The 27,160-nt window shown below is 40.5% G+C and overlaps 1 protein-coding gene across 3 annotated transcripts in view; it reads left to right on the top strand.

Moving 5' to 3' along the window:
- The first annotated feature begins 1,971 nt into the window (after positions 1-1,971).
- Positions 1,972-27,160, top strand: part of RASGRP3 (RAS guanyl releasing protein 3) — a 48,548-nt gene continuing 23,359 nt past the window's right edge. Inside the window, exons 1-7 of one of the 3 annotated variants that reach the window (XM_013170948.3) lie at positions 1,972-2,144; positions 19,672-19,865; positions 21,370-21,472; positions 22,047-22,109; positions 22,963-23,094; positions 24,403-24,550; positions 26,843-27,016. In XM_013170948.3, coding sequence (XP_013026402.2) covers positions 19,796-19,865; positions 21,370-21,472; positions 22,047-22,109; positions 22,963-23,094; positions 24,403-24,550; positions 26,843-27,016 — 690 coding nt within the window. In that variant the 5' untranslated portion in view covers positions 1,972-2,144; positions 19,672-19,795. Of the gene's footprint in view, positions 2,145-19,671; positions 19,866-21,369; positions 21,473-21,597; positions 22,110-22,962; positions 23,095-24,402; positions 24,551-26,842; positions 27,017-27,160 lie in introns of those variants that run through there. The other 2 variants (XM_013170958.3, XM_013170953.3) reach the window with 2 other exon arrangements.

Here is a 27,160-nt window from a genome sequence, read left to right as displayed (position 1 = left end):
ACCTTAAAGATCATTTAATTTCAACCCCCCCACCATGGGCAGGTCCATCACCTTTCGGGTCTGGTGTGCTTCCGCCCTTTGAAATGGCTGGCCAAAAGGGTGAAGTCTGATAGAAGTGTTTCCGTGTCTTCTGCAAGGGCCCTAATGGGACTAACAGCCGGTGAGGTGTGCCGCAGTGGCGAGGGCAGGGAGGGTGCCACTCAGGGCTTCACCCTGGGTGAATAACTGAGGTGTCTCCCTGGCCATAAACTGAAGAGACTTTGAGCTAACGCTTCCTTCTCGTATATCTGTTGTGTTCAGGGTGCAGGTGCAGAGATGAACGAGGACAAACAAGGCACCAAACCCTGCCATATCACCAGGAAAAGGCTGGGGTTTCAGGGGTGCTGGTGGCAGAGGTGTGAGGAGGCCACTAGCCGGGGCTGTGGCCAAGGGACTCGAGGATCCTTCAGCACTGAAACTGCAAAAAAAAAAAAAAAAAGGTCCTCTGACAGTCTGGGTTCCCCCTCATTTTCCTGGGTGATAAGAATCAGTGAGGTCTGGGAGGTTTTTTTCATGAAAACTTTTCAAGGAAACCTAGTGGTTTCTCTGTGATACCAAGAAAATGAGAGACCCACAAAGGCATGGATAATTAGCATGAGGGCTTCTTCATTGCTTCAGGCTGTGCTGGCAGCAGTGAGGGTTGCATGCTTTCATAACCATGTGCAAGTTTATATAATATGTAGAGCTGGGTAAGGTCAAAGGAAGCAACCTGAATTGCCCTTTTTTTCCCCGCAGCCCTCATCTTCTGTGATTTGCAGGCATTCATCAATTTCTGACAAATGTGCCAGTTAGATATGCTATTATAATTTAGTAATTTAAAAAACAGGCAGCTTTCTGGCTCTGAGCAATTCCTTGAATTTGTTCAAATCTCAGATGCCATACTATTAGTGGAGGTTGTATTTCAGAAAAATGCCCTATAATGCACTTCATAATCCAATGAGACTGTGTGATCTTGCAAGATCTGGTTTGCTTCCAAAACAATAAAGTACCATCCATCTATTGGTGGTAACCACATCCTATACTAGGGTACAGCAATTGCCTGTGTACTGTCAGTTTTTTAGATTTAAACTACCACCAGTTTCAGTATAGTATTTCCGATATGTGGGATGGAAATTAAGCATTTCAGAAAATTGAGTTTTGTGCCTTACCCTCAAAATCCCATTGACAGTATGCTCTTGTCCTCAAATACCTAAATATCTTTAAATATGTGGTCAAGCTGTGGGGAATTAGGCTACAGAGTCTTAGATAAATTTCAGTAATGTATGGCTACATATCTCCATGGAAAATTCCTTCAGAATCTGTTAATTTCTTTACTTCAGTGTTTCTCCTTCATTTGTCCTACATCTGGGAACATGGGGATAAGGATGCTTTTGTTTTCCATTTTATTGTCTCTGTTTAGGCTGGTAGTCCCCACCTCCAATGAGCTATCCCTGTGTGACTAAGCAATGTCTGGCAGAATGGGGAGCCATCTCTATGCTGCAAAAATGCTAGATACTGAAATAGAAATTAACTGCAAGCGTTCATCACTCTACTATGCAAACACAAGAGGTAACAATATTGCCACTTAAGCATGCCTAATCCCCAAAAGTGGGATTGTTCACATATTTTACATGATCTGTGGAGAGGCCAGGTCTTAAAGACACTATGAATGCCACTGTGCTTTAAATTGTCCTGTTTCCAACATTAAGACTAAATTTAAATACAGCAAATTGTGAAGTCAGACACAAAACCGAAGCAATTAACAGGGATGTGTTTAACTTTCCATTTGTACTGCCCCTATTGTTGATTAAGGCTTATCTACTGTTTGGTGTAAGTCATTTAGAAAGAAAAAAAAAAAAAAGTTATGGAACACATAGCACCACGTTCCAGGCAAATGCTTTAGCGAAGGCTGCTGTTATGAAAAGGATTTTCTAATAAGGGGAATAATGATCTTCAGATTCTGACCTCCTGGCACAGCAGTGAGATTTATCAGGAGGGGCATGTGACTAGTTAAGACACACAGCCCCAGCTTGAAGGAAACAGCTGCTCATTTCGTGCTTTAGCACTTGGCAGCTGGACAAGGAAGGGTGATGTTTGTGTTGAATACCTCTGCAGAACCAAGTACAGTAAGTGATTTTCCCTGTTTTTATTTTTTTTTCTAAACTACCACTGCTTTCCTATTTTCATCCGAGACCTTTTGTAAAAACACTTAAGAGTGAGGCGTATTTTTGTCACCTCATTGATAAGCAGTCATTCATACTCTGAATGTCTATATTTTTCTGACCTGTGATTAACAATAGCATTGTTTTTACTGTGCAGGAACTAGACAGGTGCTGTGTTTTGTCCTCATGCTAGCCGGGGAGGCAAAATAATGTTTGTTCACTCAGATGATGGTGTAAAGAGATTGTTTATGGCAAATGTATTTTCCTTTCTCGGTAGAGCGAGTTAATAGGTAATGATGCAAGTTGAGAATACAGCACTTTCAGTATTTGGCTTAAAAATGCTCATGTAAGGAACTGACAAAGGTACCCCACCAAAATAGTGTGATCAGTCTGAAGAAAGTTGCTTGTGACTGGTCAGTTTTTAGGGTTGAAAGAAGAGATTTTTTTGCAAAGAAGAAGGTAGAAACAGAGACGTGTAGGAGAAGAGTGAAGATGCACTGATTAAGATATAATTGATTAATTCTGGATAATAATGCATAATTAGCTTGTAAAGATTAAAAAATCCTCCCTAAAAACAGGGAGTGAGTATCCTAAATATCTCCAGGTTTTTAATTCAATTTATTTTAGATGCTTGCATTTTTGATGTTTATGCTTCATGAATGATTGATTTCCCCATCTGATAATTCTTGACTGTTCCAGTCTGAAGTTTTGCTTAAAAACATAAGGATTAGAATATAAGATATACATAAAGAAACTTTTGATCAATTTTTTATGTAGAGATAAATTATTGTGTTTTACTTTTTGGAGGAAGATTTAGAAGGAATTGGAACAAATAAATGGGTAGTAGAGCTTGGTATGTGATGAGACTGAGGAATGCCAGGTGCTTTAGGAAAGGCTGAGAGCAGCAGAGGTGGACAGCAGTGGGATCCTGTTGAGGAAGGTACATCTCAAGTTAAAAGACCTAAATTTCAGAATGGGATCGAGAATAAACACTGGCAGGTTTAGTTTAGTGAATCGTGGTCCCTTCTTTAAAGATGGGCAGAATAATCCCGATTCAGACTTCTCACATAAAAGAGAAACTTCATGTATTTCTCCCTGAAGACTTTTATTTATCTTTTAAACCATAGTTTATGGCTCTGCCAGTTAACTGGAAATTTTATAGGAAAATGTCAATCAGTTTCAGTTGTTCACAAAACCAGAAGTCTGCTTGGTTTCCTGCCTGTTCTAGTCTCTGAGGGTAGACTGCCTTTGAACCACGAGCTCAAGCACTGTCTGGCTGTGGTTACCTTGCAGCCTCTCCACACAAATGACCTGCAAAGCCATGAATGTGGCAGCCCTACAGGGCTGCAAGACGCCTCCTGGCTTTGCACTCAGGAGTCTGTAGTCCCCTGGGAACCTCGGCTCTGATGGGGCCTCGTGGGCCTGTCCGAGTCTCCATCCCACATGGGGCAGGGAGGATAACTGGTTCACCCTCCCTTTTTTCTTTGGACCCCAGAATGGCTCATCCCTTCTTCGGGTTTGTAGGAGCCCTTAATTTGAGGTAACACTAGTTCACAGTGTGCTCATTTCCAGATGTTGTATTTTATGTCTGTGATGGACATTCTCTGTTGAGCAAGCTACCTAGTCAGATTAAAAGGTCTGTTGAAGGACCATGCTTTGAACCTAAATTAAACCCCAAATCTACCAGAAAATGGCTAACAGCTCATACTGATCCTGCTTTCCTTCTTTCCTAGCTCTGGCACAACCACTGTGCCAGGGCTGGTACCAAAGCCTGATGTAAAGCCGTATGGTCCTGCATCAGCTGGATTACTAACCTGTTGTGTATGTACCTCGTGCAACTGATTTTGTTCTCAGGCATCCCTGGGAGGTGACAGTAGTATAAAGGGGAACTAGAGATGATCGGATAGTAAAAATTACATAACTGTAGTGCCGAACTCGCCTTCAGGTAATATATGTATTGAAACATGCTGTCAAAGCTGTCACTGACTTGTCTCATAGAAATGTGGTGAGGAAATCTCAGTTTTGTGCCTCTATACTGTTGGGTTTTAAGGTCAGTCACAATAAAGGAGAAAAACTCATTGCTTGGATCTGCAAACTTTAAGATAAACAACGCAGTTGTATTTACAGCCTCCAGCTGTCATTACTGTATCTTATTTTGAATAAAATTCAAGGCTACTGACTAGACTTTTAAATCCTCTGTACACAAAGAAAACATGAGTGACATTACAAGATTCTCAAGGCCGGGGTTGTTTAAATCCTTATCATCAGCCCACTTTGTTAGGGATAGTTGCTGTTAAACACAGACAGGGTACTTTGAGAAATGAGAATATCGTAGTCTTCAAGCTTTCCTCCCTTTATGGCTTTTCTGATGATTCCAACTGCAACCTCCATTGTTGGAGTACCAGTCTTAGGATGCCATTGGGGCACACATTGATTTTACACTTGAGCAGAAGACACAACCTCTGTACCATCACTCTTTTGTAATTTAATATCCTGATCTCATGAAAACACATGTGCTCAGCTTTTTGAATATAACACCTTCCTGCCCCTCTGATTACGTTTGTGTAAGTCAAGGCAGTTCTGCATAGGCATAATGAAATACATTATATGAATTTCTGGATGCTTTGCTCTGGGACATGCTTGGCCTTTGCACCTCTCATTGATATAGATATATATCCAGAAAGTCCAATACCTGACAGAAATCATTCATCCTGGAATTTCTTACATACACAGAGATTCAGTAACATTGCTGTCCCTCTGCAGATGTTCATATCACTGAGAACCTCGTAAGGTTCCTGTTAAATTCTTTTCCTGTACTCCAAGGAAATAATTAGGGCAGTCTTACAGTTCTCTGAATGGGCATATTTCTGCTCTACAAGAAAACATCTATCTGAAGAGTAACCACAGTTTTGCCAGCTCCTTTCTGTAGTTGAAAATGCCATTATACACAGGAGCCACTCCCAGGATGTTCTGAATAAAGAGAGGAAACTACTTATAAAAATACTGAAGGGGTACTTGTGTGGTTTTCTTTTTTGCTCAGCTGTCTGGGCTTGGCTACATAACATTTGTATAGGTACTCTAAACATCTTCCACAGAATGTTTTCTGTTAACATATTTGTGTTATAATCACTTTTCATCGCTAAGTTTGATAGACATGTTTTCATGTTGGCTCCCTGTTTTAATCCAAGAATGACAATGTCTAATACCCAAGTGTTTGAATAAAAAAGCTGATGCAAATTCTCAGGTCTTCGGATTTTTGCTAATCAGTGCTCTTCTCTGTGGGTTTTCCATTCAGTGTGAATAGTCAGTGTAGTAGTGCTTCTTCATTGTTACATTTGCTTGTTGGTGTAACGTGTCTAAAAGCCACCTGGTTATCAGATTAGAGGCACTGGGGCAGGGGATAATGTTTCTCTTATATTGAAGGTAAAAGAATGTCAGCTACAAGCAATGACAATATCAACAGACTGACTTGGCGAGTCCAGTTCAGCTACAAAGACCAGTCCCCAAAAACACAGGTATTTGCAGAGCTGAACTCATGACGGTTCCCATCAGAAAGTTCAGCCTACACTTAAATGTGTGGGGGTCAGGATCAAAGAGTGGGTGTGTGGAAATACCCACACGACTGATGTTTACAGCTCAGCAGAAAATACAATCTCCCCTGAGAATTACTCTGGTTGTTTTGGTGGCCATCTGCCGTCTCACTTCTCTGAGTAGCCGCTCCCCTTGATGCTGTATCCTCTGACCACATTCAAATGGGTGAAATGGTTTGACTCTCTCTACACTGTACTCTCGCACCTGTGATTTATGCATATTCTCTTTACTAACGATCTGGAATTTCTCAGACTAGGGGAGAAGGCTTCAACACCTGAAGAGTAACACCAGACACAATAAACTTTGCAAAATTAGTGGCACTTGAGCTATTCTTGTTCAGATACTTGGTATATTTAGTTCCTGTAAACAGAAAATAACCATATCATCTTAAATTAACAGATTTAATATGAGTGATTCAGTAGTATGTCTGCTTTAGTCTACCACGTAAGTCATACCAAGCTTAGTATACCGGTAGCTGATACATACTGATATGACCTGTTATGTAAAATATCTCTGAATTCCCATATGCAACTCCTTCTGCTACTCTTAAAACTGCTTCTTCTTTCAACCCTTACTATGGAAACAGACGTTTCACGCAGAATAGTGGTGGGCTTGTGCAAGAGGATCTGGAGTGTGGGAAATGTGTGCAGTAAAAGGATCTGCTCGGTGAATAAGAATTTTCCATATACTTTTGAAGTACATTTTTCTCACCATGCCTAAAGAAGGCTGATGGTTTTTAATGTAGAAATCAGTCTTAGAGGCAATTATTTAAGTAAATGACAGATGATATGGTCGATCAGATTGAATGTAATTTATAGTGGGGGTTTTGCATGCTTACTAAACATATTGGTGAAGCTGTCTTTAATAAATGGCCCCAGGTTGCATATTTCCTTTGTCATGATGCTATATTATTCTTTATATTTTTTAAAAAGACATAACATTTCTACAGCATAAAGTCTGGTCTCACCAAGTCAAATGTCCTTAATCTGACATCCGTCATCTTTTCCAACCTTGATGATTCTATGAAATATTGTTATCATAGATGGGCTTCTGTTCATAACCCACCATTCGCTTAGGTCCACCCAATCCATAATCTTGTTGCTGGTTCATAAAACATGCATCAGGGAGTTCTGTTTGCTTTGCAGCAACCCAGTGTTTGAACCCAGAGCTCACTTGGAAATTTCTGGTTTTGCTAGTGGGAAGGAGAAAAAAAAGTGTATGCGTATAAAGTTATGATGTAATTGTATGCCAGTGGGGTAAATTACATCAGAAAATCTTTGCTGGACTAGGGCTTGAGTCAATTTACCATCTGGCTATATACTGATTTTTGTTGTCCAAATCAGAATAGCCATGACATTCCAACTTTATCATACTGTTCATGAAATAGCTTCCTAAAAAGACTAATAATAATCTCCTCTGTTAAAGACGTCTTGCCTACTGTAGCTTGCTTACTCATGCTCTGCTTTACCAAACTCATGAACACATACTTCCTAGAACAGCTGCCACCCTTCCTAAAACTCTTGGTTTCCAGGCCCTGCCCTAATGACTGTCTGTATATTTTTATCTTAAGTAGGCATTGGGGCAGGAAGTAGAATTTACTTTTTTTTTTTTCTCTTCTAAAGTGAGTACTCTTCTCCTTAAATTATACAGTCATGCTCTTACTTGCTTTTACTCTGCAGCCCAAAGAAACTTCATTATTTCATTTAATATGGAATTTTGTTGATTTTCTGGGGCTGGGAAACATACTCTGTAATCTCAGCCAAGACAGTGGTGGATCTTCAGTTCTTTTAACTAAATGAAATTATTGATCCTGTATTTCTCACAGCTTTAAGGAGTGTTCAGAAGCCTTGGATAAAGAGCCTGGGCTTCACTGCTGCACCTTTTAGTAAGGGAGTGACAAGCTAGGTATGACCAAAGGGTGCTTAATACAGGCAAGGCAGAGGAGTGTTTGGTGTACAGATTCCAAAAGGATTTAGGACTGACCTAAGTGGGGAGCTGCTTGGTGTTGATGACTCTGATATGCTTCTGGAAGCCCATTGTTGAGCATTTGGGATCTTTAACAATGAAAATTCAGAAATAGGCTAGAAGCTTGATGTGCTTCTCACATCAGGCAGTCACCTTCTGGGGTGAGGAGGTGTGAAGGGAGAGACCAGGCTAAGAATTGCAGCCCTGGAGTCAGGCCCTGGAAGTGAGAGGGAGACAGGATTTGGGCACTTAATCCTTTTTTTTAGATATAGTTCTCAGCTCAGGGTTTTGAACCAAAATAAGAGAGAAGGTTTTCAGATTAACATCTAGTAAGGAAAGGCTCTTTTGCAGTTTGCTTGATGTCTATGTTTCAAAATCTGCTCCTTTTGGAATGTCTTCTCTGAAGTCTGTTGTAGTAGGCTGTGTAGTGGGAATAGTTGTGTAACTGCAAGCCTGTGTTAAATATTTCTTTGTACAATAAATAGTTAACTACCAAGATATTCTTAGAAAACTAAAGATCAAGGTTACTTATTTAATGTATTACTTATTAAAACAGGATCTGTAAGACGCTTTTCCTCTTTTTTTTTTGAAACAGACTCAGGGAGTTCTTTTACACTGCTCCTTCCCCTTTTACTAATTTTCTTGCTGTTCTGTGTACTTTTATACATAGCTCCTTCTTCAGATGAGCTTTTATTTGTGTTTCAGATCTTTTGATGAGAAATTTCTGTGTTGCCACTATTTTATTTTTTTTAAAGAAGTCATTTAACTTGTTGGCTGCAAACTGTCTTATTGTTAGGAAGGTACGTGGTTATTAATAAAACTCCCTCTGTTCCAAAAGCTTGGATATAGCCATTAACCGTGGTGACGCTGTTCTCATATCCTGTGCCCCGTAGACTTCTTGTGTTATCATAAACGGTTTGAGAAGTTTGCTCCTTGTCTTCATAGGATCTAGGATCGTGCTAAGCAATGTGTGTTTCTTAGTCAACAGCTTAGTAAGGAGACAAGGTTTAGTCAGCCAACTGACGGTCGCTTTGTTACCTCTGAAAATAAGTTCAAAGTCTGATCAGACACACTAGAAAATGCAAATAGTCTCTCCTCTGCTTTTCTCTTTGGGAGGCTTACTATTTTGAAAACCTGTGAACTGATTTAAGAAACACTGTATGTCTGTGTTTAAAATATTCTCTCTGCATCACTAAGAAGTCAGAAGCCTGCCATTGTTTACACTTCTTCTCAGGGGAAACTCATTGAAAATACCGAGATGTAAGGAACTGCTCGAGTATTTCTGCTCATGGAACTTGGCAAAGAAAGATGCTGGATTTCTCCTGACCTCCAGGCTGTGTTTTTATTCTACCAGCTTTTTGCATGCCTGCTTGCCTGTGAGCTCTGAGTCATCGGCAACTTCTGCAGATGCAAAACCACAGCACTGTGCAAGGCAAGCATCCCTGATTCATGTGAGTGTGCAGTAGTTGGCAATTTTCACGAGTTCCTAGGATGGAGCAGCAACTCCTTCTGCTGTCATGTGTGTCTGTTGCTGTCTTCTAGTGTACCGTTTTAATTTGCATTCTCTCTTTAAAAAGCAATTGCTCTCAATTGAATGGGGTGCTGCCACCAGGGAGTAAGAAGGGTTACTGATCATTAGCAACTGGTCCAGTCTTCTCGCCTTGTCTGGGACCTATTAGCACATCTGTGGAGAGATAGCAGTTACATGTGAACTGTTTTCTACATTCATCAAAGGGAAAACAAAAGATCATTCCAGTAGAAATACACCATAACAGCCAAATGAGGGAAAGTGGCCAAAGTCCTCTCCTGCCCCTCTGTCCTTTTAACTCTGTCTTGCTCCATCCCAGACATCCAGCTTCCCATTACCTAAGTCTCTGAAAGCCTCTTCCTGCCTTTATTGTTTTGCCTGTTTGCCAGTTGCCTTCTATTTACTACACTGATAAGTACTTCCCAGGCCATAAACATGTGGTCGAGATATTTCTGAAGTTACCCCATGTTTTGATTGATCTCACACTGGCATGGGTACAGATTGTGAATTCATGGGGAGAGATGTAAGGTATGGGATAATGGGGCTGAAGAGGAAAACAAACATGCGCTTAACCATCCCTCTTCACAAGGCATTGCCCTTGCTTTTTGTAAAGTAACCGGTTGTTCTTCAGCTGGGGAAATGCCAGAAACCAGAAAGCGTGAGAAATTAGATACAGTCCTTCATGCTGGAAATGATGGCAGATAGGTGGTAGGTGGTGAAGTCTCTCTTTGTTGGTATCTGTGACTATGGGTATCTTTTCCTGATACAACATAGCTGCAGAGGTGGAGGAGGGAAGGGGCGATATGTTTTAACATCTCGCTTTCTGGGACACTTAGCAATAATGTCCACGTTTTGCATGACCAGCACAATTCTGAGGAGTTTTAAGTGCTTGAGAAACTCCATACATGGCTGTAATTCTTGTGGCATCATAATAATGCATGGGCATTATATGTATATATACAGTCTGCAATGCAGCTGTCAGTGTGGGCCTAGGATGTAGTATGGCTAGGATGTATAGTCTGCAACAGGAAATAACGGGAAGTTACAGAATTATATGAAGGGATAAAGCTTCTTCCAAGGGAAAATCGATTTGGAAGCCATGGGTTTATCAAACAAAAGCTTTGATAAGAAAATTACTGGCATATATTAGAAGTTAGAGGCTCTTATAATTCCCTTTGCCTTAAAATTGATTGAAAACTAGTGTGAAACTGGGAGTAGTGTTTACTCTTAAAACTATCGTAAGTCTTGAGGGATTTAACAGCTTCACAAAAGACACTGCTCCAGGACTATACTACTATACAAGAATTTTGGCTTAGTTAAAAATAAGAGAAAAATTAGCTTGTGAAGGAAAAAGGATATCTCCACACTGAGCATATCAGAAGACCTAGGCAAACAGGGCCTAGGATTTCTTAGTAATCCAACTAATAAATGTCTGATTTTTCTAGCTTGGCTTTAAGAGAATAAAGCTAGCAATAGTAAATGATAATAAAATATTAAAATACTTCGCTACAGATATACAGAAATGAATATACTGACTCTGTGTCTTTCAGAACAGAAGAGTTGATTATTTCCCCATGTGTGCTTTAAAATAGCTTTAAAAAATGTTTTCTCTTGGGAAAAGCGAAACCAGTCTCATTAAAAGCATAAAGCAGTATAACCAGTCAAGAGTATATCCTGATAAGGTGTTGTGTTTTTTTTTCCCCCGGCTTGACTAGGTTAACAAACCAGATTCATTGTGTGAAAGACTGTAAAGAGCTATAAGGAAGTTTGTGAATAATAAAGGTAATTGCCAAGAGTTTCTCTTAAGGCTTACAAGCAGTAGCATAACTCACAAGAACTATTGATAGTGTATTGATTCATTTTCTGAAAAAAATGAATTAGGATAAAGGAGTATATGAACTTTTATTGCTGTTAGCTGTTCTCTCTTGATGGGTTGTCCTGTGGTGGTGAAGAACTCTAACATGTCTGAAGGGCAAATATTCTCAGAAGGACTGCTTCCTCTGATGTCATATATGTTGATCTAATGTATAATATTTGTAATTTTATTTTTGCTTTACTGGGAACAACAAAACACTTTTTTATGACAAATCTACTGAGAAGTGTGACTAGAAGTTTCCCTCTTTGTGAAGATGAACTAAAGTCCTCCTTTGGATCTTTCTTTGAACTTGATGCATTCCTGGGTAATTGTATTACCTTGACCTATGTAAAGTGGAAGTAAATACTATAATAATACATTAGATAATTCAGGGATGTAAGTTCAGATTTTACTGCCATTATTAGCTGGATTTACAGTTACACAGACAGATGCCAACACAATAAATTGAGGAAGCAAGTATAGAAATGGATGGGAAAAAAGCTGAAGTATGGTAGGTAACTAGAATTGATTATACTAGATATCATTGCATAACACTAAAGTTACAATTGAGAATTAAAGCTTTGTTTTTCAGAAATCCATTTATCAAGTTATCTATTATTTTGTGTCTTATATATGAGGAAACCTGTTTTTGTTTGTTTGTTTTTTAATTGCCTCAGAAATCTTGGTTATATTTCACAGTAAGAGGTAGGAATGCTGAACAAAACACTGTTTAAGCAGCTCAAGCCTTAATCAAATGACTTTCTGATTACTTAAAGTATTTGGTCGTGTGACTGTCCATTAGCATTCCTCATGATTTCTGTAAGCTTCTCTTTTGTGTTAGGTCAGCATATATAGTACCCCATAATCTAATTTATGAACTTCCACAAGGCATTACGTGAACTAATAGTTTGATAGTGCATATGAGCAGAGCTATATATCCCCTTGGTCTCTTAGCTACGGTCCTGTTCATTTAACTCTTGTTCCTATAGAAGAGTGGATGTCTAGGCATCTAAATTGTTTACAACACCCATCTGTGTTAATTGGGTGATATGTAATGACTTGAATTAATTAGCCCAGTGGACTCTTCTCTCAAAGTTGAACACAGTGAAATACATTTGGCAGTTTGTAACTTTGGTACTTTCCTATTAGGGCCACAAACACTCATCCCTTAGAGACTGTACTGGATGTCAATGGCAAGGCTTGACAGCAGAGGGGCTGCAGGTGAGGCCTCTGTGGGAGGAGGCCAGGGGATGCCCTGTGCCAGACACAGGTGCTCCAGCTGACTTTGCGAGGAACCCACCACAGGCCACCACTGAGCCCATCAGCCAAGCTGGCAGTGCCTCTGTGAAAATGTCTGAGCAAGGGCTGAAAACGTTGAGGGGGAAATAACATGGAGAGTATGAGGGATGAAGGGTGCAGGAAAAACAGAGGGAAGAGCAGAGGGAATAACAGGGTCAGAGGACTAGGAGCTGCTCTGTAGCAGAGCAGGTACTTCCCAAAAGGACTGTGGCCCATGGCTAAGCCAGTGATGGAACAGGTACTCCTCTGAAGGGACTGCAGCCCATAGAGGACCCATGCTGGAGCACAGGACAGTAATGAGAAGGAAGGAGCAGCAGAAAGAAACTGCTCTGTTTCCTCCTGACCCTGACCTCCCACAATGCTCATTGCCTCACTAAAAGGACTGTGTGTAATCTGCAGCAATAAAAAGGGAAACGGAGAGGTATCTGGAATGAAGCTGAGTCTGAGAGAGTAGGAGGAAGGGATTTTTAATGTGTGTCTTCTGTTTCCTAATACCCACGTCAGTAATTAAATATTTGTGCTAATTGGGAATAAATTAAGTTAAATTCTCCAAATTGAGTCTGTTTGCCTGTGACAGTAACTGGTGAGTGATTTCCCTTTCTTTATTTCAATCCATGAGTTTTCTCACTCCTTTTCCTCCTATTTCACCCCATAACGCATAGCAGGGGATGAGGGGTGGGTGAATGGCTGTGTGGGTGCTTGGCTGCTAGCGAGGGACAACCCACCTTGGAGGTTATACTGGTCTGGGGTAGATGAATGAAACTGAGTAGGTGATACTTTATCCCATTGAGCGTCTAGAGGTGTTGGGCCACTATCCCCTGTGCAGTGTCTGTTGTTAATACGAGGTTGGCTTTAACCACTCATCAGAAGCATATACTTAGCCATCCCCCTGTCCACTCCCCAACGGAGGCATGGACATCCCACTCTATTTAGTGCCTTTTGAAGTTCCACTTTGATCCAGATGAAGGGTGAATTAAAGTAAAAGGGTGTAGACAGTTAACAAGGATCTGCCAGTTTACTGGATAACTGCTGCCTGAAGGTATGTAGCAAAGGTGAGTGAATACTGGTGAGTCACTCTGGAAGTGCCCAAGACTCATATTTAAATTGTATTCCTCCCCTGCCCCCAGCCAAGCCTCATATCCTGCATGCATGGAGCAGTGCAACAATCTTCCCCTTGTTCTGTGTTCCCATGCCAAATGACAGAGCATCATTGGTAGGCCAGATGTGCCATCCTGCTGCCAGCTGCATATGATGCTTGAGGTCATGAACTGAGACAGAAGCAGTGGCATTAGGCTGCCTGACAGTCCACTGTCACTGCTCTTTCCTGCCTAGCACATCTTCAGCATGTGTCAGCTGGAGAAACTTGACCAAGTAAATTACTTGCTCAGAGTTTTCTAGCGATGGAGTTGTGTGTACTATAATAAATAAACCGGTACAGATAACCTACAAGAAAATATTAACTGCTTGTGGGGTGGGTAAACTTCAGGAACCATGCATTAGGCAACCTAGGACCCTTATTGAGCCCAAACAGATGTCTGGATTGCACCTGTGTACACAAAGCTGCAGCCATCAAGTGTCCCATCTGGGATTCTTATTATGGTAATTACACTAATATGTGTGGAGACTAAGTGCAAGAAAGCACCTCATGGTGAGATCCTCTTCTGCATCTGTGGGATAGCAGATGAAGTCTGTCCTGAAGAGCTTGTTATGGACATGAACAATACAGGATAAAGCAGAAAAGTATAATAAGGGAGCTCGCCCGTAAACGTTCTCATGAGACTCAATTTTTTTTCTCAGCTTCTTTTTCTGTGTACTGCTACTGATTCAATTTCCCTGTTCAGCTGCTCACATTTAGCAGTTCTTGTCCAGCAGCCACATGGTAGAAACCATTTAATGCAAGCATTCACTGATGGGTTGTGTAGGCTTGGAGAAGGGGGAGAAGAGGAGAATTCTGGTGTACTTACACCCTCAAGAATGTCCTAATCTTGTAAAGAGTATGAGTCTCCTGCATGCAGGTCTCTGGGAAGTTTATGGATGAACTGAGACCCATAGAGGTGCCTTGGTGTCAAAGTTGAACTGTTCACATGTGGCTGTATTTATTGTCCCTAAGTAGAAGAAAAATAACCCGCTTTTAATTAACGGGGGAAAATGCTACATCTACATTTACTTTGTCTTGGCTAAAAAGCTATTTTAATTCCACTTAGCTAAATAAATATTACCTTGTATGTCAAACATAAGCCTATTTAAACCCAACTTACTGGTTTTGCTCACACCTGCAACCAATACAACTTATGTGAAACCCATGTGAAAGTGCCCACACAGGGATTTGTGCTGGCTTGACGTTTTAATATGAAGTTAAACCCCTGTAGCTTCTAGGTGTGGACCTCCCCTTAGTAGCCTCTGGCAGTAAAAGTGATGTCTTCTGGTTATACAATAACAGTAGCCACCAGTTAAAACTTGACTGCATGTTGCCCACTGTGTTCTCACCATTTGATGCTTTTACATGAGACCACATGTTTGCTGGCAGTGTACCCTATTTCTTTTAAAAGATAATGCATTACATCTGACTGCGTCTGTCTCAAGAGCTCACAACCTGCACACTCATTTTAAATACATCTCTCAGGAGACAGCCCACAAGGCCATCTTAAGACTTCCAAAATGTTGAACACAAAATGCAATTACACTGCATGAGAGTGCTAAGGAAAGATATCTGTTCAAAATAACTATCTGTGTGTATGTTAAACATTTTTAATTCTTTCTATGTGTGGTGATTTCAGCCCGATGGGCAGTGAAACTCCACCACAATTTCTCTCTTACTCCCCCTCCTCAAAAGAACAGGAGAAAACATGATGAAAAAAGGCTCATGGGTTGAGATAAAGACAGGGCGATCACTCAGCAGTTACTGTCACGGGTAAAACAGACTCAGCATAGGGAAGACTAATGTAATTTATTGTCTGCTAATAACAGACTAGAGCAGTGAGAACTAAAAGCAAACTAAAACCACCTCTTCCCTTTCCACTGACCCTTTTCTACATCCTCCTCCTGAGCAGCACAGGAGAACAGGGGATGGGGCTGTGGTCAGTCCCTGAAGCTTCATCTCCACCTCTCCTTCACGGTCACTCTCTGCCCCTGCTCCACGTGAGGTCCCTCCCACGGGATGCCGTCCTGCCCGAACTGAGCCTGCGGGGGCTGCCCACAGGCAGCAGCTCTTCAAGCACTGCTCCCACACGGCTCCGTACCACGGGCTCCATCCATCCCCCAGGAGCAAACTGCTCCAGCACGGGTCCCCCACGGGCGGCAGCTCCCCCCAGACCCCTGCTCCTGCGTGGGCTCCTCTCCACGGGCTGCAGCTCCGGCCCGGGGCCTGCTCCTGCGGGGGCTCTCCATGGGCCGCAGCCTCCTCCAGGCCACAGCCACCTGCTCCACCGGGGGCTCCTCCACGGGCTGCAGCGTGGAGATCTGCTCCGTGTGGGACCCATGGGCTGCAGGGGGACAGCCTGCTCCACCAGGGGCCTCTCCACAGGCCGCAGGGGAACTGCTGCTGCCTGCCTGGAGCACCTCCTGCCCTCCTGCTGCACTGACCTGGGGGCTGCAGGGCTGGTTCTCTTATATTTATTACTCCTCTCTGCCAGCTGCTCTTGCACAACACTTTTCCCTTTCTTCAACCTGCTCTCTCAGAGGTCCAACCAGCATCGCTCCCTGCCTCAGCTCTGGCCAGCGGCAGGTCCATCTGGAGCTGGCTCTGATCCGACATGAGGCAGCTGCTGTGCTCTGATCACAGAGGCCACCCCCACAGCCCTGACACTACAAGACCTTTTGGTGTAAACCAAATACAACACGTAGAAAAGCTCTGCTATGATTTTCTTGTCTGTTTTTGTTGTTGTTGTTTTGTTTTGTTTCCCCACTTCTCTTGCATTGAACTATCGACTATCAGAATATAATTTATTTAATTTAAGTAGGTGAAACTTATAGTTGTGTTTTACTCATCCATCTCTAGATCTGGTGGGGTGGCTGGATACTGTTATGGCACGATACAGACGAGACTTTTCTCGTTCCAATAGAACAACAGTGCTTAATCACACAAATAATGATGTAGTTAGTGGTTGTAGTTGTTGGAGGCTACAATCAAGAGATGTGATATAACATTTTGGCTCAGCTGTGGATATGTGGCTTAGCCCCAGTCAGCCAGTTCTTCCTCCAGTGGAAATGTTACATCCTTCTTTTAGAAGCATAAAACCCATTAGTGGTCAGATAGGCTGTTTGCGAGGGGTGGTACTGTAGCATTAGGATCTAGGTATCTACTGGTTAAGTAGCTGTCATAATTAAATAAAAAACAACACTGCAATTTTACATGGAGCATTACTTGTTGATTACTATTTGGCTGCTTTAACACTGTTTCCAACAGAAGATAGGAATGATACTATCCTATGCTACATATTATCAGAGATGGTAATACTAACAAAAATGAAAAAAACAAACAAACAAAAAAACAGATCAAATCTCTTCCCTTCCTACATTTCATGCTCATAAGTTTTCAAGGGATAGGCAGAAATTGCAATAGCTTTTCTCAATCCTTTTTCTAAAGAGCTGACTAATAATGTATTTTGAAATAGCAAATATTAAAATTTGTTTTATTTTTTCTTCTCTTGGAAAAAGCTGTCAGATGCTGTTGGGAAAGAGACAGGCAGCTGGCTTGGTGAAAAATCAAGCCATTAACTTAAGCACTTAGAGAAGGATGCTGGTATGGTCAAAAAGGACAGACATGCCCAAAGTGGGATTCTAGCAAGATTTAGGTGCCGAAGTACTAAGTTATGATTTTGAAAAGTACTACTTACCTGCTGGCCAACCCTCAAAGCATGTGAAAGAAGCAAATGTTCTACTTTCTTTTTTTTTCACCGTTAGTACCTGAACAGTCCTGGGAACAAAAACTGAACCTAGGTAACTATGTGTGGCCTGACCAGCAGATTAGAGAGACACTTAACAACCTGTCTTCTCTCCCTGGCCCACATCAGACAACTCTGTTTCTTCTGTGATAGCACAGCTCTAGCAGGAAGGGTTGAGGCTGCTTGGCTTAGCCCCCATGCTAGCTGTTAGGACAACTGCTACAATGACAAGCCTCAAAGCCAAGGATCACTCTGAGCTCACATTCCCATTTTTCTTAGGTGACTGCACTGACCTCTGTACGGCTGTGTGAAAGGAGTAGTTTTCCTCCAGTTAGATGCAAATAGGAGTTCTGCTTGACTCCTGGAAAAACAGAGGTGTGTTTCTTCACACCTGTGTGGGAGTTTGCCACCACTGAACTTCAACAGAAGAAAGTGCTTTCTTTCAGCTTGGAGGTAGATTTTGAAGGTAGATTTTGAAGGTCTTCTCAGCAAAATCCCACTTCATGCTTAGAGCAGCCTGAGCTCTGCAGGCCTCTGAAGCTGTGTCTGTGGAGGATTAACCAATGTGGGACACTTGTCCCCATTGTGCTGGGATGCTATAACCTGTGCTGCTAGAGGGTCCCTGACCAGCCAGTGGTCTCCTAAGTAGATCTTAGGTCCAGGTGGGAGTTAGTATAGGCCAGCAATGAGCAGTCTGCTTGTGCCAACTCTCTGGGAGGCTGAGAGACTTCACTGGAGTAGATATGGGACAACCTCTGCTAGTTGGCCTTGGCACCTGGGAGCTGGTCTGGTCATGATCAGTTCAGAAGTACGGACCTAGCCTGAGGAGGAAAAAAAAAAAAAAAGGCATTTTCCTTTCTTTCTGAGAAATTGAATCTTTGGAAGGCTTTGTTGTCCCTGCCTTTGGCACCATAAGTGCAAGTTGACCAGCTGAGATGGCACCAGTAGGGCTAGCAAAGCTGCCACTGCCCAGTGGCATCTGGGAGAGGGGCAGGGTGGGTTGGTAAAGAGGTTGAAGGATGCCAGTTGTAACAGGAATGTGTTTGCAGTTACGAGGTCAGTGGTATGGCATGTTTGCAAAACTTGGTATTTATGGGAGAATTAAAGTGGATATATATGGTGCTTCAGTATTTTGCCTGACCAACATTAAAAAGTTATGTTATTTGCAACAAATTCCCACACAAAAGAAACTTCTGGAAATCCTGTATTGTCTTGCTTCAAGAACTGATTCAGTTCTACTCTTGGATTTTTTTTATTTTTTTTATGGAAAAGTTGCTGCATGTACTTTATTACTGTTGGTATTTTTCAAACACTTGTTAGGGGTCAGGAGGCAGTTGGGCTTAGCGACAAGTAGACATCAACTACTGTTTTCTTCAGTTCATAGAACCATAGAATGGTTCTGGTTGGAAGGGACCTTAAAGGTACCTAACTCCAAACCCCCCTGCCGTAGGCAGGGATGCCACCCACTAGATCAGGTTGGCCAAGGCCCCATCCAGCCTGGCCTTGAAAACCTCCAGGGATGGGGCACCCACAACTTCTCTGGGCAACCTGTTCCAGTGCTTCACTACCCTTACAGTGAAGAATTTCCTCCTAATGTCTAGCCTAAATCTATCCTCTTTTAGTTTAAGACCATTCCCCCTTGTCCTATCAGTTCTTTAAATACAACTTGAAAATTCTGAATTCTAACCTGGAAATTTATGAAATCTAGTAAGAGAGTACTTTGTGCATCATTCAGGTAAATGGATATCTGCTAATTAAATACCTAGTAGATGTATGGTACAGTTTAGGAGTTTCTGTATGCATTCAGCCTTTTCTGTGTGTTCAGCTACTGTAGAAAGATTTATTCTTAAAAGCTGTAGTAATCAATCTTCAGGTCCTTTGAAAAATTGCCTCTGAGTTTAGTGCTTGCTATGAACTTCATTAAATGTTTCATGTGGTCTGTGCCAATTAAGAACATTAGCATAAAAAGATATCTACCATGAACCAGTAACCTTAGGAAAAACAAATTGTTATGCTTTGAACATGAAAGCAGGGTTATTAACAAGAAGTGACTTATCAAGTGTACATAAAATGACCTGAACAAAGTGTGCGTCATCGTACGTGCATGCCCTCGTTTACCATCTGGTTTCTGTTTTATGACCCCTGCCATGGATTTATTTTGTGCTAGTGGACAAACAATTGAACAATTGGAAAACACTTAAAAACACAGGCTGGAACGTAAGGAAAGCTTACCGCAGTCTTTCATGTGGTCTGTGTTGTGTGCAGAAAAAAACACTTTACAGAGAAGATGAGCTGAACTGTAAACATTGCATCCTGATAATTCTTTCATATAGTCATATAGTTTTGATTTCTTTTACTTTCTTTCTCCAGATTTTCCTCGAAGAAAGAAAGCTAAGAATGCAACCAACAATAAAGTGAAAAAGCTGTGCAGCTGAAGAAGCATTCTTCCCCTTGGTGAAAATGTCTTTTATTTTTTGACAACGATTAAAGAACAATGGGGTCAAACACACTTGGGAAGGCTGCAACATTGGATGAACTTTTGAACGCTTGTATTGAAATGTTTGGTAGGAGTTTTCAATGTTTTGCTTTGTTGTTGTTCTTGAAATTCATCTAATAGCATAACCCCTGCAGTTCTCTGATTTAGCCAGTCTTTCCCTTGGCAAACAACATTTCTGTTCTGTAAAATTTTCCATGTTTCATTTTGTCCCGGAATCATACAGACCAGAATATGCATATGCGTATTTAAGCATATGCATACTGTGTTGCATTTTCTTAATACAGATAAAGAACAGCATTGGGTATAGTGGTTTTAAAAGCGCTGACCTTGATCAGCACAAGCATTTAGTTGAATTGTTCAAGGAGTTATTTCTGGCATTGTCTTGAGTGGTTACACAGCTGCTTTTCTGACCAGTTGTTATTCTGAAAGGTTTTCCAAATCATCATGCAATAACTGGAAATAATATGACTTAAGTCTCATGTAATCTTTCTACTCTTATTAAAATGTGATATACCAGGTCTGAGGGAAAGAAGTGATGAAATGGACTTTGATCCACAGCACCATTAATCATGACATATGTCACCCTGCAGCCAGATGAGTTCATGGATGTGCTTAAATGATTTGAAATGGGGCCTTAATTCACAAAGCTACATTTCAAGTCTCTTGAAACACAGGACAGCTTTTGATTTGAATGAGGTATTTTTTTTCCTTTATGGAGAGAAACAAGCATATGAAGGTGAGAAAGATTAAATAATTAAGGGCCAGATCTTGCTACTGAATGTAGTGCATCCCTGTATACCCACTTTTGTAGACCACCATCATGCCTATTGCCCTAGATAACTAACGAGAAGTAGCAGAGCCCATATACTTCATGTCTGTTGGAAGTCAAGCCTCTCTCCCTTGTATACACACTCTCTTGACAACTGTAAATCCGTGTGTGGTTCCCATCTCATACACACATATTGACTATTGGCTATCGAAAGAAACAGAAAATAGTTTAAGATTGTGGGTGATGGTCAGCCAGCCTGCCAGGAAGTAACTTCCTGTAGTCTCAGTGGCTGTGTTGCAGAGATGCAAGGGTCTGGTATGGCAGCTGGAGGTAGGATCCTGCACCTCCAGACCTGAGGTGTTGCTTTGAAATTGAATTCCTTGAGGCAGATCCCCTTTTTAAACAGTCCAATATTTAATTGGACTGTTTAAAGCTGCAATAAAACAAATACTGTAAGTTGTTTTGGATAAGCCATCTCCCTGCCCTTTCAGACTAGCTTTGGATTTGTTCTTTGGATTACTGTCAGTCTTCTTGTATGACATTTCATTTAGTGCTGTCCATGCTCCATTTTTCTAGCTATGGTCTGTTATCGTCTCAGATTTTCTTTTCCTTTTAAATACCCAGCACTACAACTTAGCAATATTTATGCCTAAAGGAGCATTTGTATGTTTTGCTTTTGTTTCCTACCTATTTGGTAGATAATCACCTAACATTTTCACTTTTTATACCTTCTGTCTCCACTTGAAGAATACCAGCTCCTCTCTGTTCATGAGTAGTTAATTCACTTGTTGCTCTTTTGCAGATGACAAAGGAAATCAGTGCTCCAGCCATTTGCCAAGAACCTTTCTTCTAATGCACCGCTGGTACCTGCCTTCCACAGAGCTCGCTGGCAAGCTTCTGTCCACATATCCTTTCAGGAAGTCTTGCAAGTCAGCATTACAATGTTGAAAGCAGATTGCTTCTGTGAACGCATATAAAAAATGTCAGTTAATTACTGACAGAGCTGGTTTTTGTTTGTTGTTTTTTTTTTTTTCACACTAGGATGTGGAAATCTGGGAGCTTTCTTCTGCTATTGGTTGTAGACTTTTTCCATAAGTACAAGTTTGCTGAGGCATGCTTTTTTTGAATAAATGGAAAAATGTTGCCAAGATAACTTTTCAAATATATGCTGGCAGGCTGGCAGTGGACTAGTATGAACTACAGTGGTCGCTAAGTGCCCACATGTCTTCAAAACTGTTCAGCAGAGTACTCAGAATAGTGTAATAGAGGCATTTTTGCTAGGGCAAAAACCAAAATAGCAGCCAATAAATGTTCTCTGTCCTAAGATGTTGTGAAAATGAATGAAATATCAGGGTATGCTGTAGTTACCTCTAGAAGTTTAATACCGTTCTTATTCAGCTAGTGTAGAGTCACAGACTGCTATAGATAAAAACAACACTACTGAATCAAGGCACACAAAGGTTTCTTTAACTAGTCTACATATAGAGATGCCAGTGGGGAGAACTGCAATGAATTCAGATTAAAAATCTGCTATTTCATGAGGTAGGCATGCCTCTGTTTTTATGCTGCTGCAGATACTGTTATTGTAATTTGTTTTTCTAAAGTTTAAAACTAAACCATGGAAATATGCTTTTTCTTTCTTTTTCTTTTCTCTTTCTCTTTTCTTTTTCTTTTTGAAGAAAAAAGAATGTTCTTTCTTCCTTCCTCTGGACTAAATTATATCACTGCCAAGGAAGGGGAGAAGAGTACTGAAAGCAGGACTGATGAAGCCTTTTTCCCTGCTCTCTTAAACAGCAGAGGAGTGATCTTGTTTGCATGGTTATCATGGTAGAGCTGCCCCTTAAATTCACATTTTAATTTCCCTGGAAAATCTTTTTCTGAGCACAGTGTCTCCCTCTAGATAAGGGATAATTGCAAGTGTCATCTGGGTGCCCTGGCAGTGTGAATCGGGGCACATGTGGGTGCCTTTTGTGTGTGTCACCCCATGCATCACTTTAATCTGGCATTTCAACAGAATGCTGCTGTGTTGTGCTCTGGTGAGTTAGCTGAAGGAAATTAGATGATAAAGTGCCTTTTGCGTGATGCCACCGATCCTTTCATTGGTTGAATATTTTGGAGTTATTTGAGCCTATTGATTCAGCTACTGAGAGAGCTGGAGGTGAAAACTTTTTTACCAGTTTTGTGACTTTTTATTTTTAAAGTCTGGAATCTTTGTCTTCAGTGTCAGAGAGAAATACAGCATCAACAGACTGGGGTAGTCAACCCTCTCTGCCCTAAAGCCAGTGGGTCTCAAATATTCTTAAGTTCTATTGATTAAAATGTGAGTATACCAGCACAGCCACTGAATATTACACCTAAATCCCTCAGTGTCTAAACCACTTTCTGTTGATTTCAGATACTGGATTTTGGAATTTCCTGCAGAATTTAACTTGGATCTTGGACTGATTCGCTTGACTGAAGAGTTTCGAGAGTTAGCCAGCCAACTCGGCTATGAGGATCACATCCATCTCATTGATATCTCCAGCATGTAAGGATGTCATGAGCTTCACCACTTTTCTCTCTAGTCTTTGTAACAGCAGAATTCCTGTTTTGTGCAAAACACAAAAATATTAAGGGCCATCCAGCTCTTGAGAGAGTAAATAATCATTTACAAAACCCCTCTCATCTTCTAAATTTGAAGCAATTAAAAATTGAAATTCTAGTTGTAGTGTCACAGTAAAGAGAAGACTTATTTATACATAAGTATTTAATATAAATGATAAAGAAATCATTTTCCTGACTGTTGAAAAAGCTAATGCTAATTAAATTACTTTTTTTCTTGTAACTTTTCATATAGAATTACAAGCAATGCAGAGACTGGCACATCACGTAAATTTTGTATTTTCCTATGGAAGCATTTTTATTCTTGCATCTGAAACCTTTTTAATTTCGCCAATGCCTTTCTGTGTTCTTTTTTCTATGATTTAACTGGATAAACTTTAGCATCAACGTGTGATTTTTTTGCATCAAAGTGATTACACTACTATTTCCATGACTTCCCAAAAGTTACCTTTTAAACATAGCCAGGCAGGTTTCCATATCTCATGTGATATTGTAGATTTTCTTCTAAATCGTGACATATTCAGAATGTTGTGTGTTTTTTTTTCTTTATTAAAAAAAATGTCATAGTAATCTGGAAGGACAACTAATTTCAGTGAGGGTTGCAAGATTTTCTGCAAGAACAATGCCAGTGAAATCACATAAATGCAGGCTCCTAAATCTTGATTTTAAAATTTTAAGTTAGCAACCACTTTCCACTCTGTGAAGTGCCTTTACTGTATTTGGGTAGGAATTATTCCATTGCTCACAGGTAAATTATTAACCTTTTGATGCACAAACTCCATACTGTTTTGGTAGCTGTTTGACTGACGGTGTTTCTGCTGTTCTATTGTTTCATGGACTTGTGGTCTTACACAGTAAAAATTAATCTTTGATGTTATTCGAGTCTTCTTTTTCTTAATCAGAGTTTTGTGTTACTTATTTTTATTCTGGTCCCAAGGCACTTTTGAATTACAGCTTCCTTTATCATAGAGACTAATACGTTGTCCTTTTGTTTCTATAGAAGCCTTCTATCATTTATCATTTGCAGTAGCACCTCTGAGTGCTACTGAGTGCCCTGAGTTCCTTACCCCCTAATTGCACACCTGAACGTATCTTACTCTGAGTGTTTGTTATGTGCTGGATGTCACAGCTCAGAAAAGTCATGATCTGTCTCTTGAAAATTTTATGCAAACTGTAGGCTACACTCACTTGTACCCAAAAAGCAATGAGAATTGTGCCTATTTTTCCGTTGCAGTCCTTCCTATGACTGGATGAGAAGAGTTACACAGAGGAAGAAGATTTCCAAGAAAGGCAAAGCCTGCCTGCTGTTTGATCATCTGGAGCCCATTGAGCTGGCTGAACATCTCACTTTTCTGGAGCATAAATCTTTTCGGAGAATTTCTGTAAGAAGCCCACAACTTTGTCACTTGCAATTAGGAGCATGTCCTTAAAGAGAGTGTTCATATGGTTTAACACAACTTTTTTACATTTCAGTGTCGTTAATCTTTATAATCCTTCATATGATGTACATAGCCATGGCTGCAGCAGCACTTCCTTAATCTTTTTCATGACTGATGATTTTAGTGACAGAATTCAATTTTGTGGAGAAATTCTGGGTGAAAATTGCTGCTAAAAGCTACTGCAGCCATGTGTCACAGTAGTTGATTAAGCTAATGTTATTGCTCAGAATATTCAGGTGTGCTTTTGTTTTTTTCCTCTGCAGAAAACAGTTAATTCCTTTTCAGGAAACAGCAGAATCTTTGCACTTCATAATTTTTGAAGCGACTGAAATATGTATATAACACTTCTCTAGACTCCCTTCACTCCCAGCTGCTTCAGAAACTGTCCTTTCATTTTTCAGCTTAGCATCAGAGGATAATTCAAGTTGGAAAGATCTCAGGAGGACTCTAACGCAATCCCATACCCAAAGCAGGGTCAGCTCTGAGTTCGGTCCACGTTCCTCAGGGCCTTACTGTGTTGGGTCTTGAAAGACTGCACAAATTCCCTTTCCTCCTGCTCTTAGGGCTCGGGTGATACCCTGTCTTCCCACACTATTTCCTCATCAATGTATTTCCACGCCTGCTGTTGCATCAGCCTGATGCTCCTGACATTCAAAGACTGCCTGATCACACACCTGATGAGGTGTGTTTGTTACAGAATAGAGCCTGGAATTACTAAATGTGTGTATTACCTCAATATAAATAATGTAGGCATCGTTCAGATACATTTAAGATATCTGTGCATGCCTCTACCTTGGGCTCTTTTCTGTGGTCTTTCATTTTCTAGATGATCTCTGTCTTGCATGGCTTGATAAAAATGGTTGTTTGCAACTAGAACAAATCTAGAAGACCTCTATGGTTCCAGTTTTGGAGAAGATAGATATTGGTACTGAGGAAAATTCGGATACAATTGCTGCTTTTCCAGACAGGATTGTACATAAGCAAGAGGCAAAAATGGATAAAGATGAAAGTAGTGTCTAAGGCAAAACAAATGAGTAACCTAAATGCCAACAGAAATGCTGATTTCTGCTTGAAAATGTCTATCTGAAAAGGGCACATGATGCTACTGTAACTGGTGGCAAATGGAAGCTGTAAGCTCTCAAGATAAGTTGTCTTCTGCAAAAATATGAGATTTTTTTAAAGTGTTTTCATGAAAGAAATCAAGATTCAAAACTAAGAAAAATATGTTTTTTGTTTATTTGTTAGTTTCAATAGAGGAAGGAAAAAGAGATCAGGGAGGAGTTAAGACCAGTCTAAATAGAATGTCTCTTTTGACATCCTTTAATAATGTTCAAAGGTTTATTACTCGAGGCTTCAAATCATAGGAAAACATCCTATAGTGATCTGTGAAAAGCTAACCTCAAAGGTAAAGGGACAAGAACAAAAGGATTGGATTTCTAAATACATTTAAGATATATTTTAATTCCAGTGGGAATTCCAGAAAGATGACTCAGACCTGCAATACATTTTGTTTTTTTTCTTGTTGATTTTTTTTTAATTGCGAGTTAATTTTTCTGCTTGAATTTTGCTAGCTCAGATATTTCTCTGCAACCAGTTAGAGTCAACTAATCTTATACTACCCTGTAATGTGAAGAATTAGTTTGAAGTTGTGTTGCCTATTTGCTTGAGACAGGTAACAAAAATGTTGTAAAAATGGTGCATTTCCAGGAAATAAAGTAAGGGCAGACATCAGAATACAGAGTTTGAAAAACAAGCCCAGGATCTTTGACCCAGTTTGCAGAGCAACTGAGAGCTGCTGCAGAGAAACAACTAGCATTTATGTGGAGGTGTCAATGAGTCCAGGTGATCTGGAATCTGCTTAGAAATGTAACAGTGCCACTTATTTTTGCAGGGTAGACTAAAGTGTTTTCCAAAAGTTATGTAATTGTAGACGATGATTAGTTTGAATCTTCTCTTCGGGCTTACCTATTAAAAAAATTAACAAATGGACAGGGGTGGGAAGAGAGAAAAGAGAGTGGTAACTATAATAGAATAGGTAGAGCAGAAGTTATACATTAAGTAATAAAAATAAGACCAAAAAATACTTTTAAGAAAGTGTAGCAGGGTCTACTGATCCTGAGTCTCAGTTTCTTTCTAAATAAGTGGAGCTTTAAAGGGAAAAAAAATAAATATTAGAGTTTGATTTTGATTCTTAAGTTGTCCATCATTTTACTGAAAATGCCTTTCTTCTGTTAGTTCACAGACTACCAAAGCTATGTGATCCACGGCTGCTTGGAGAACAATCCTACTTTGGAGAGGTCTATCGCTTTATTTAATGGTATATCCAAATGGGTCCAGCTCATGGTTCTCAGCAAGCCAACACCACAGCAAAGGGCAGAAGTAATCACAAAGTTTATCAATGTTGCACAGGTGAGTCTTGTATATTAGTCTTCTTTCTCCAATATAAAGCAATAATAAAAATAGAGATTGCAGAAAGCTGAACTATGCTCTTTGTGCTGTTTCCCCAGTGAATCGCCTGTTCAACATAATTGCTAGGTTTTTATTCAGGCGTGG

This window comes from Anser cygnoides, chromosome 3, assembly GCF_040182565.1.
Source record: "Anser cygnoides isolate HZ-2024a breed goose chromosome 3, Taihu_goose_T2T_genome, whole genome shotgun sequence".
NCBI lineage: Eukaryota > Metazoa > Chordata > Aves > Anseriformes > Anatidae > Anser > Anser cygnoides.
This window is presented reverse-complemented; position numbering and strand designations above follow the sequence as displayed.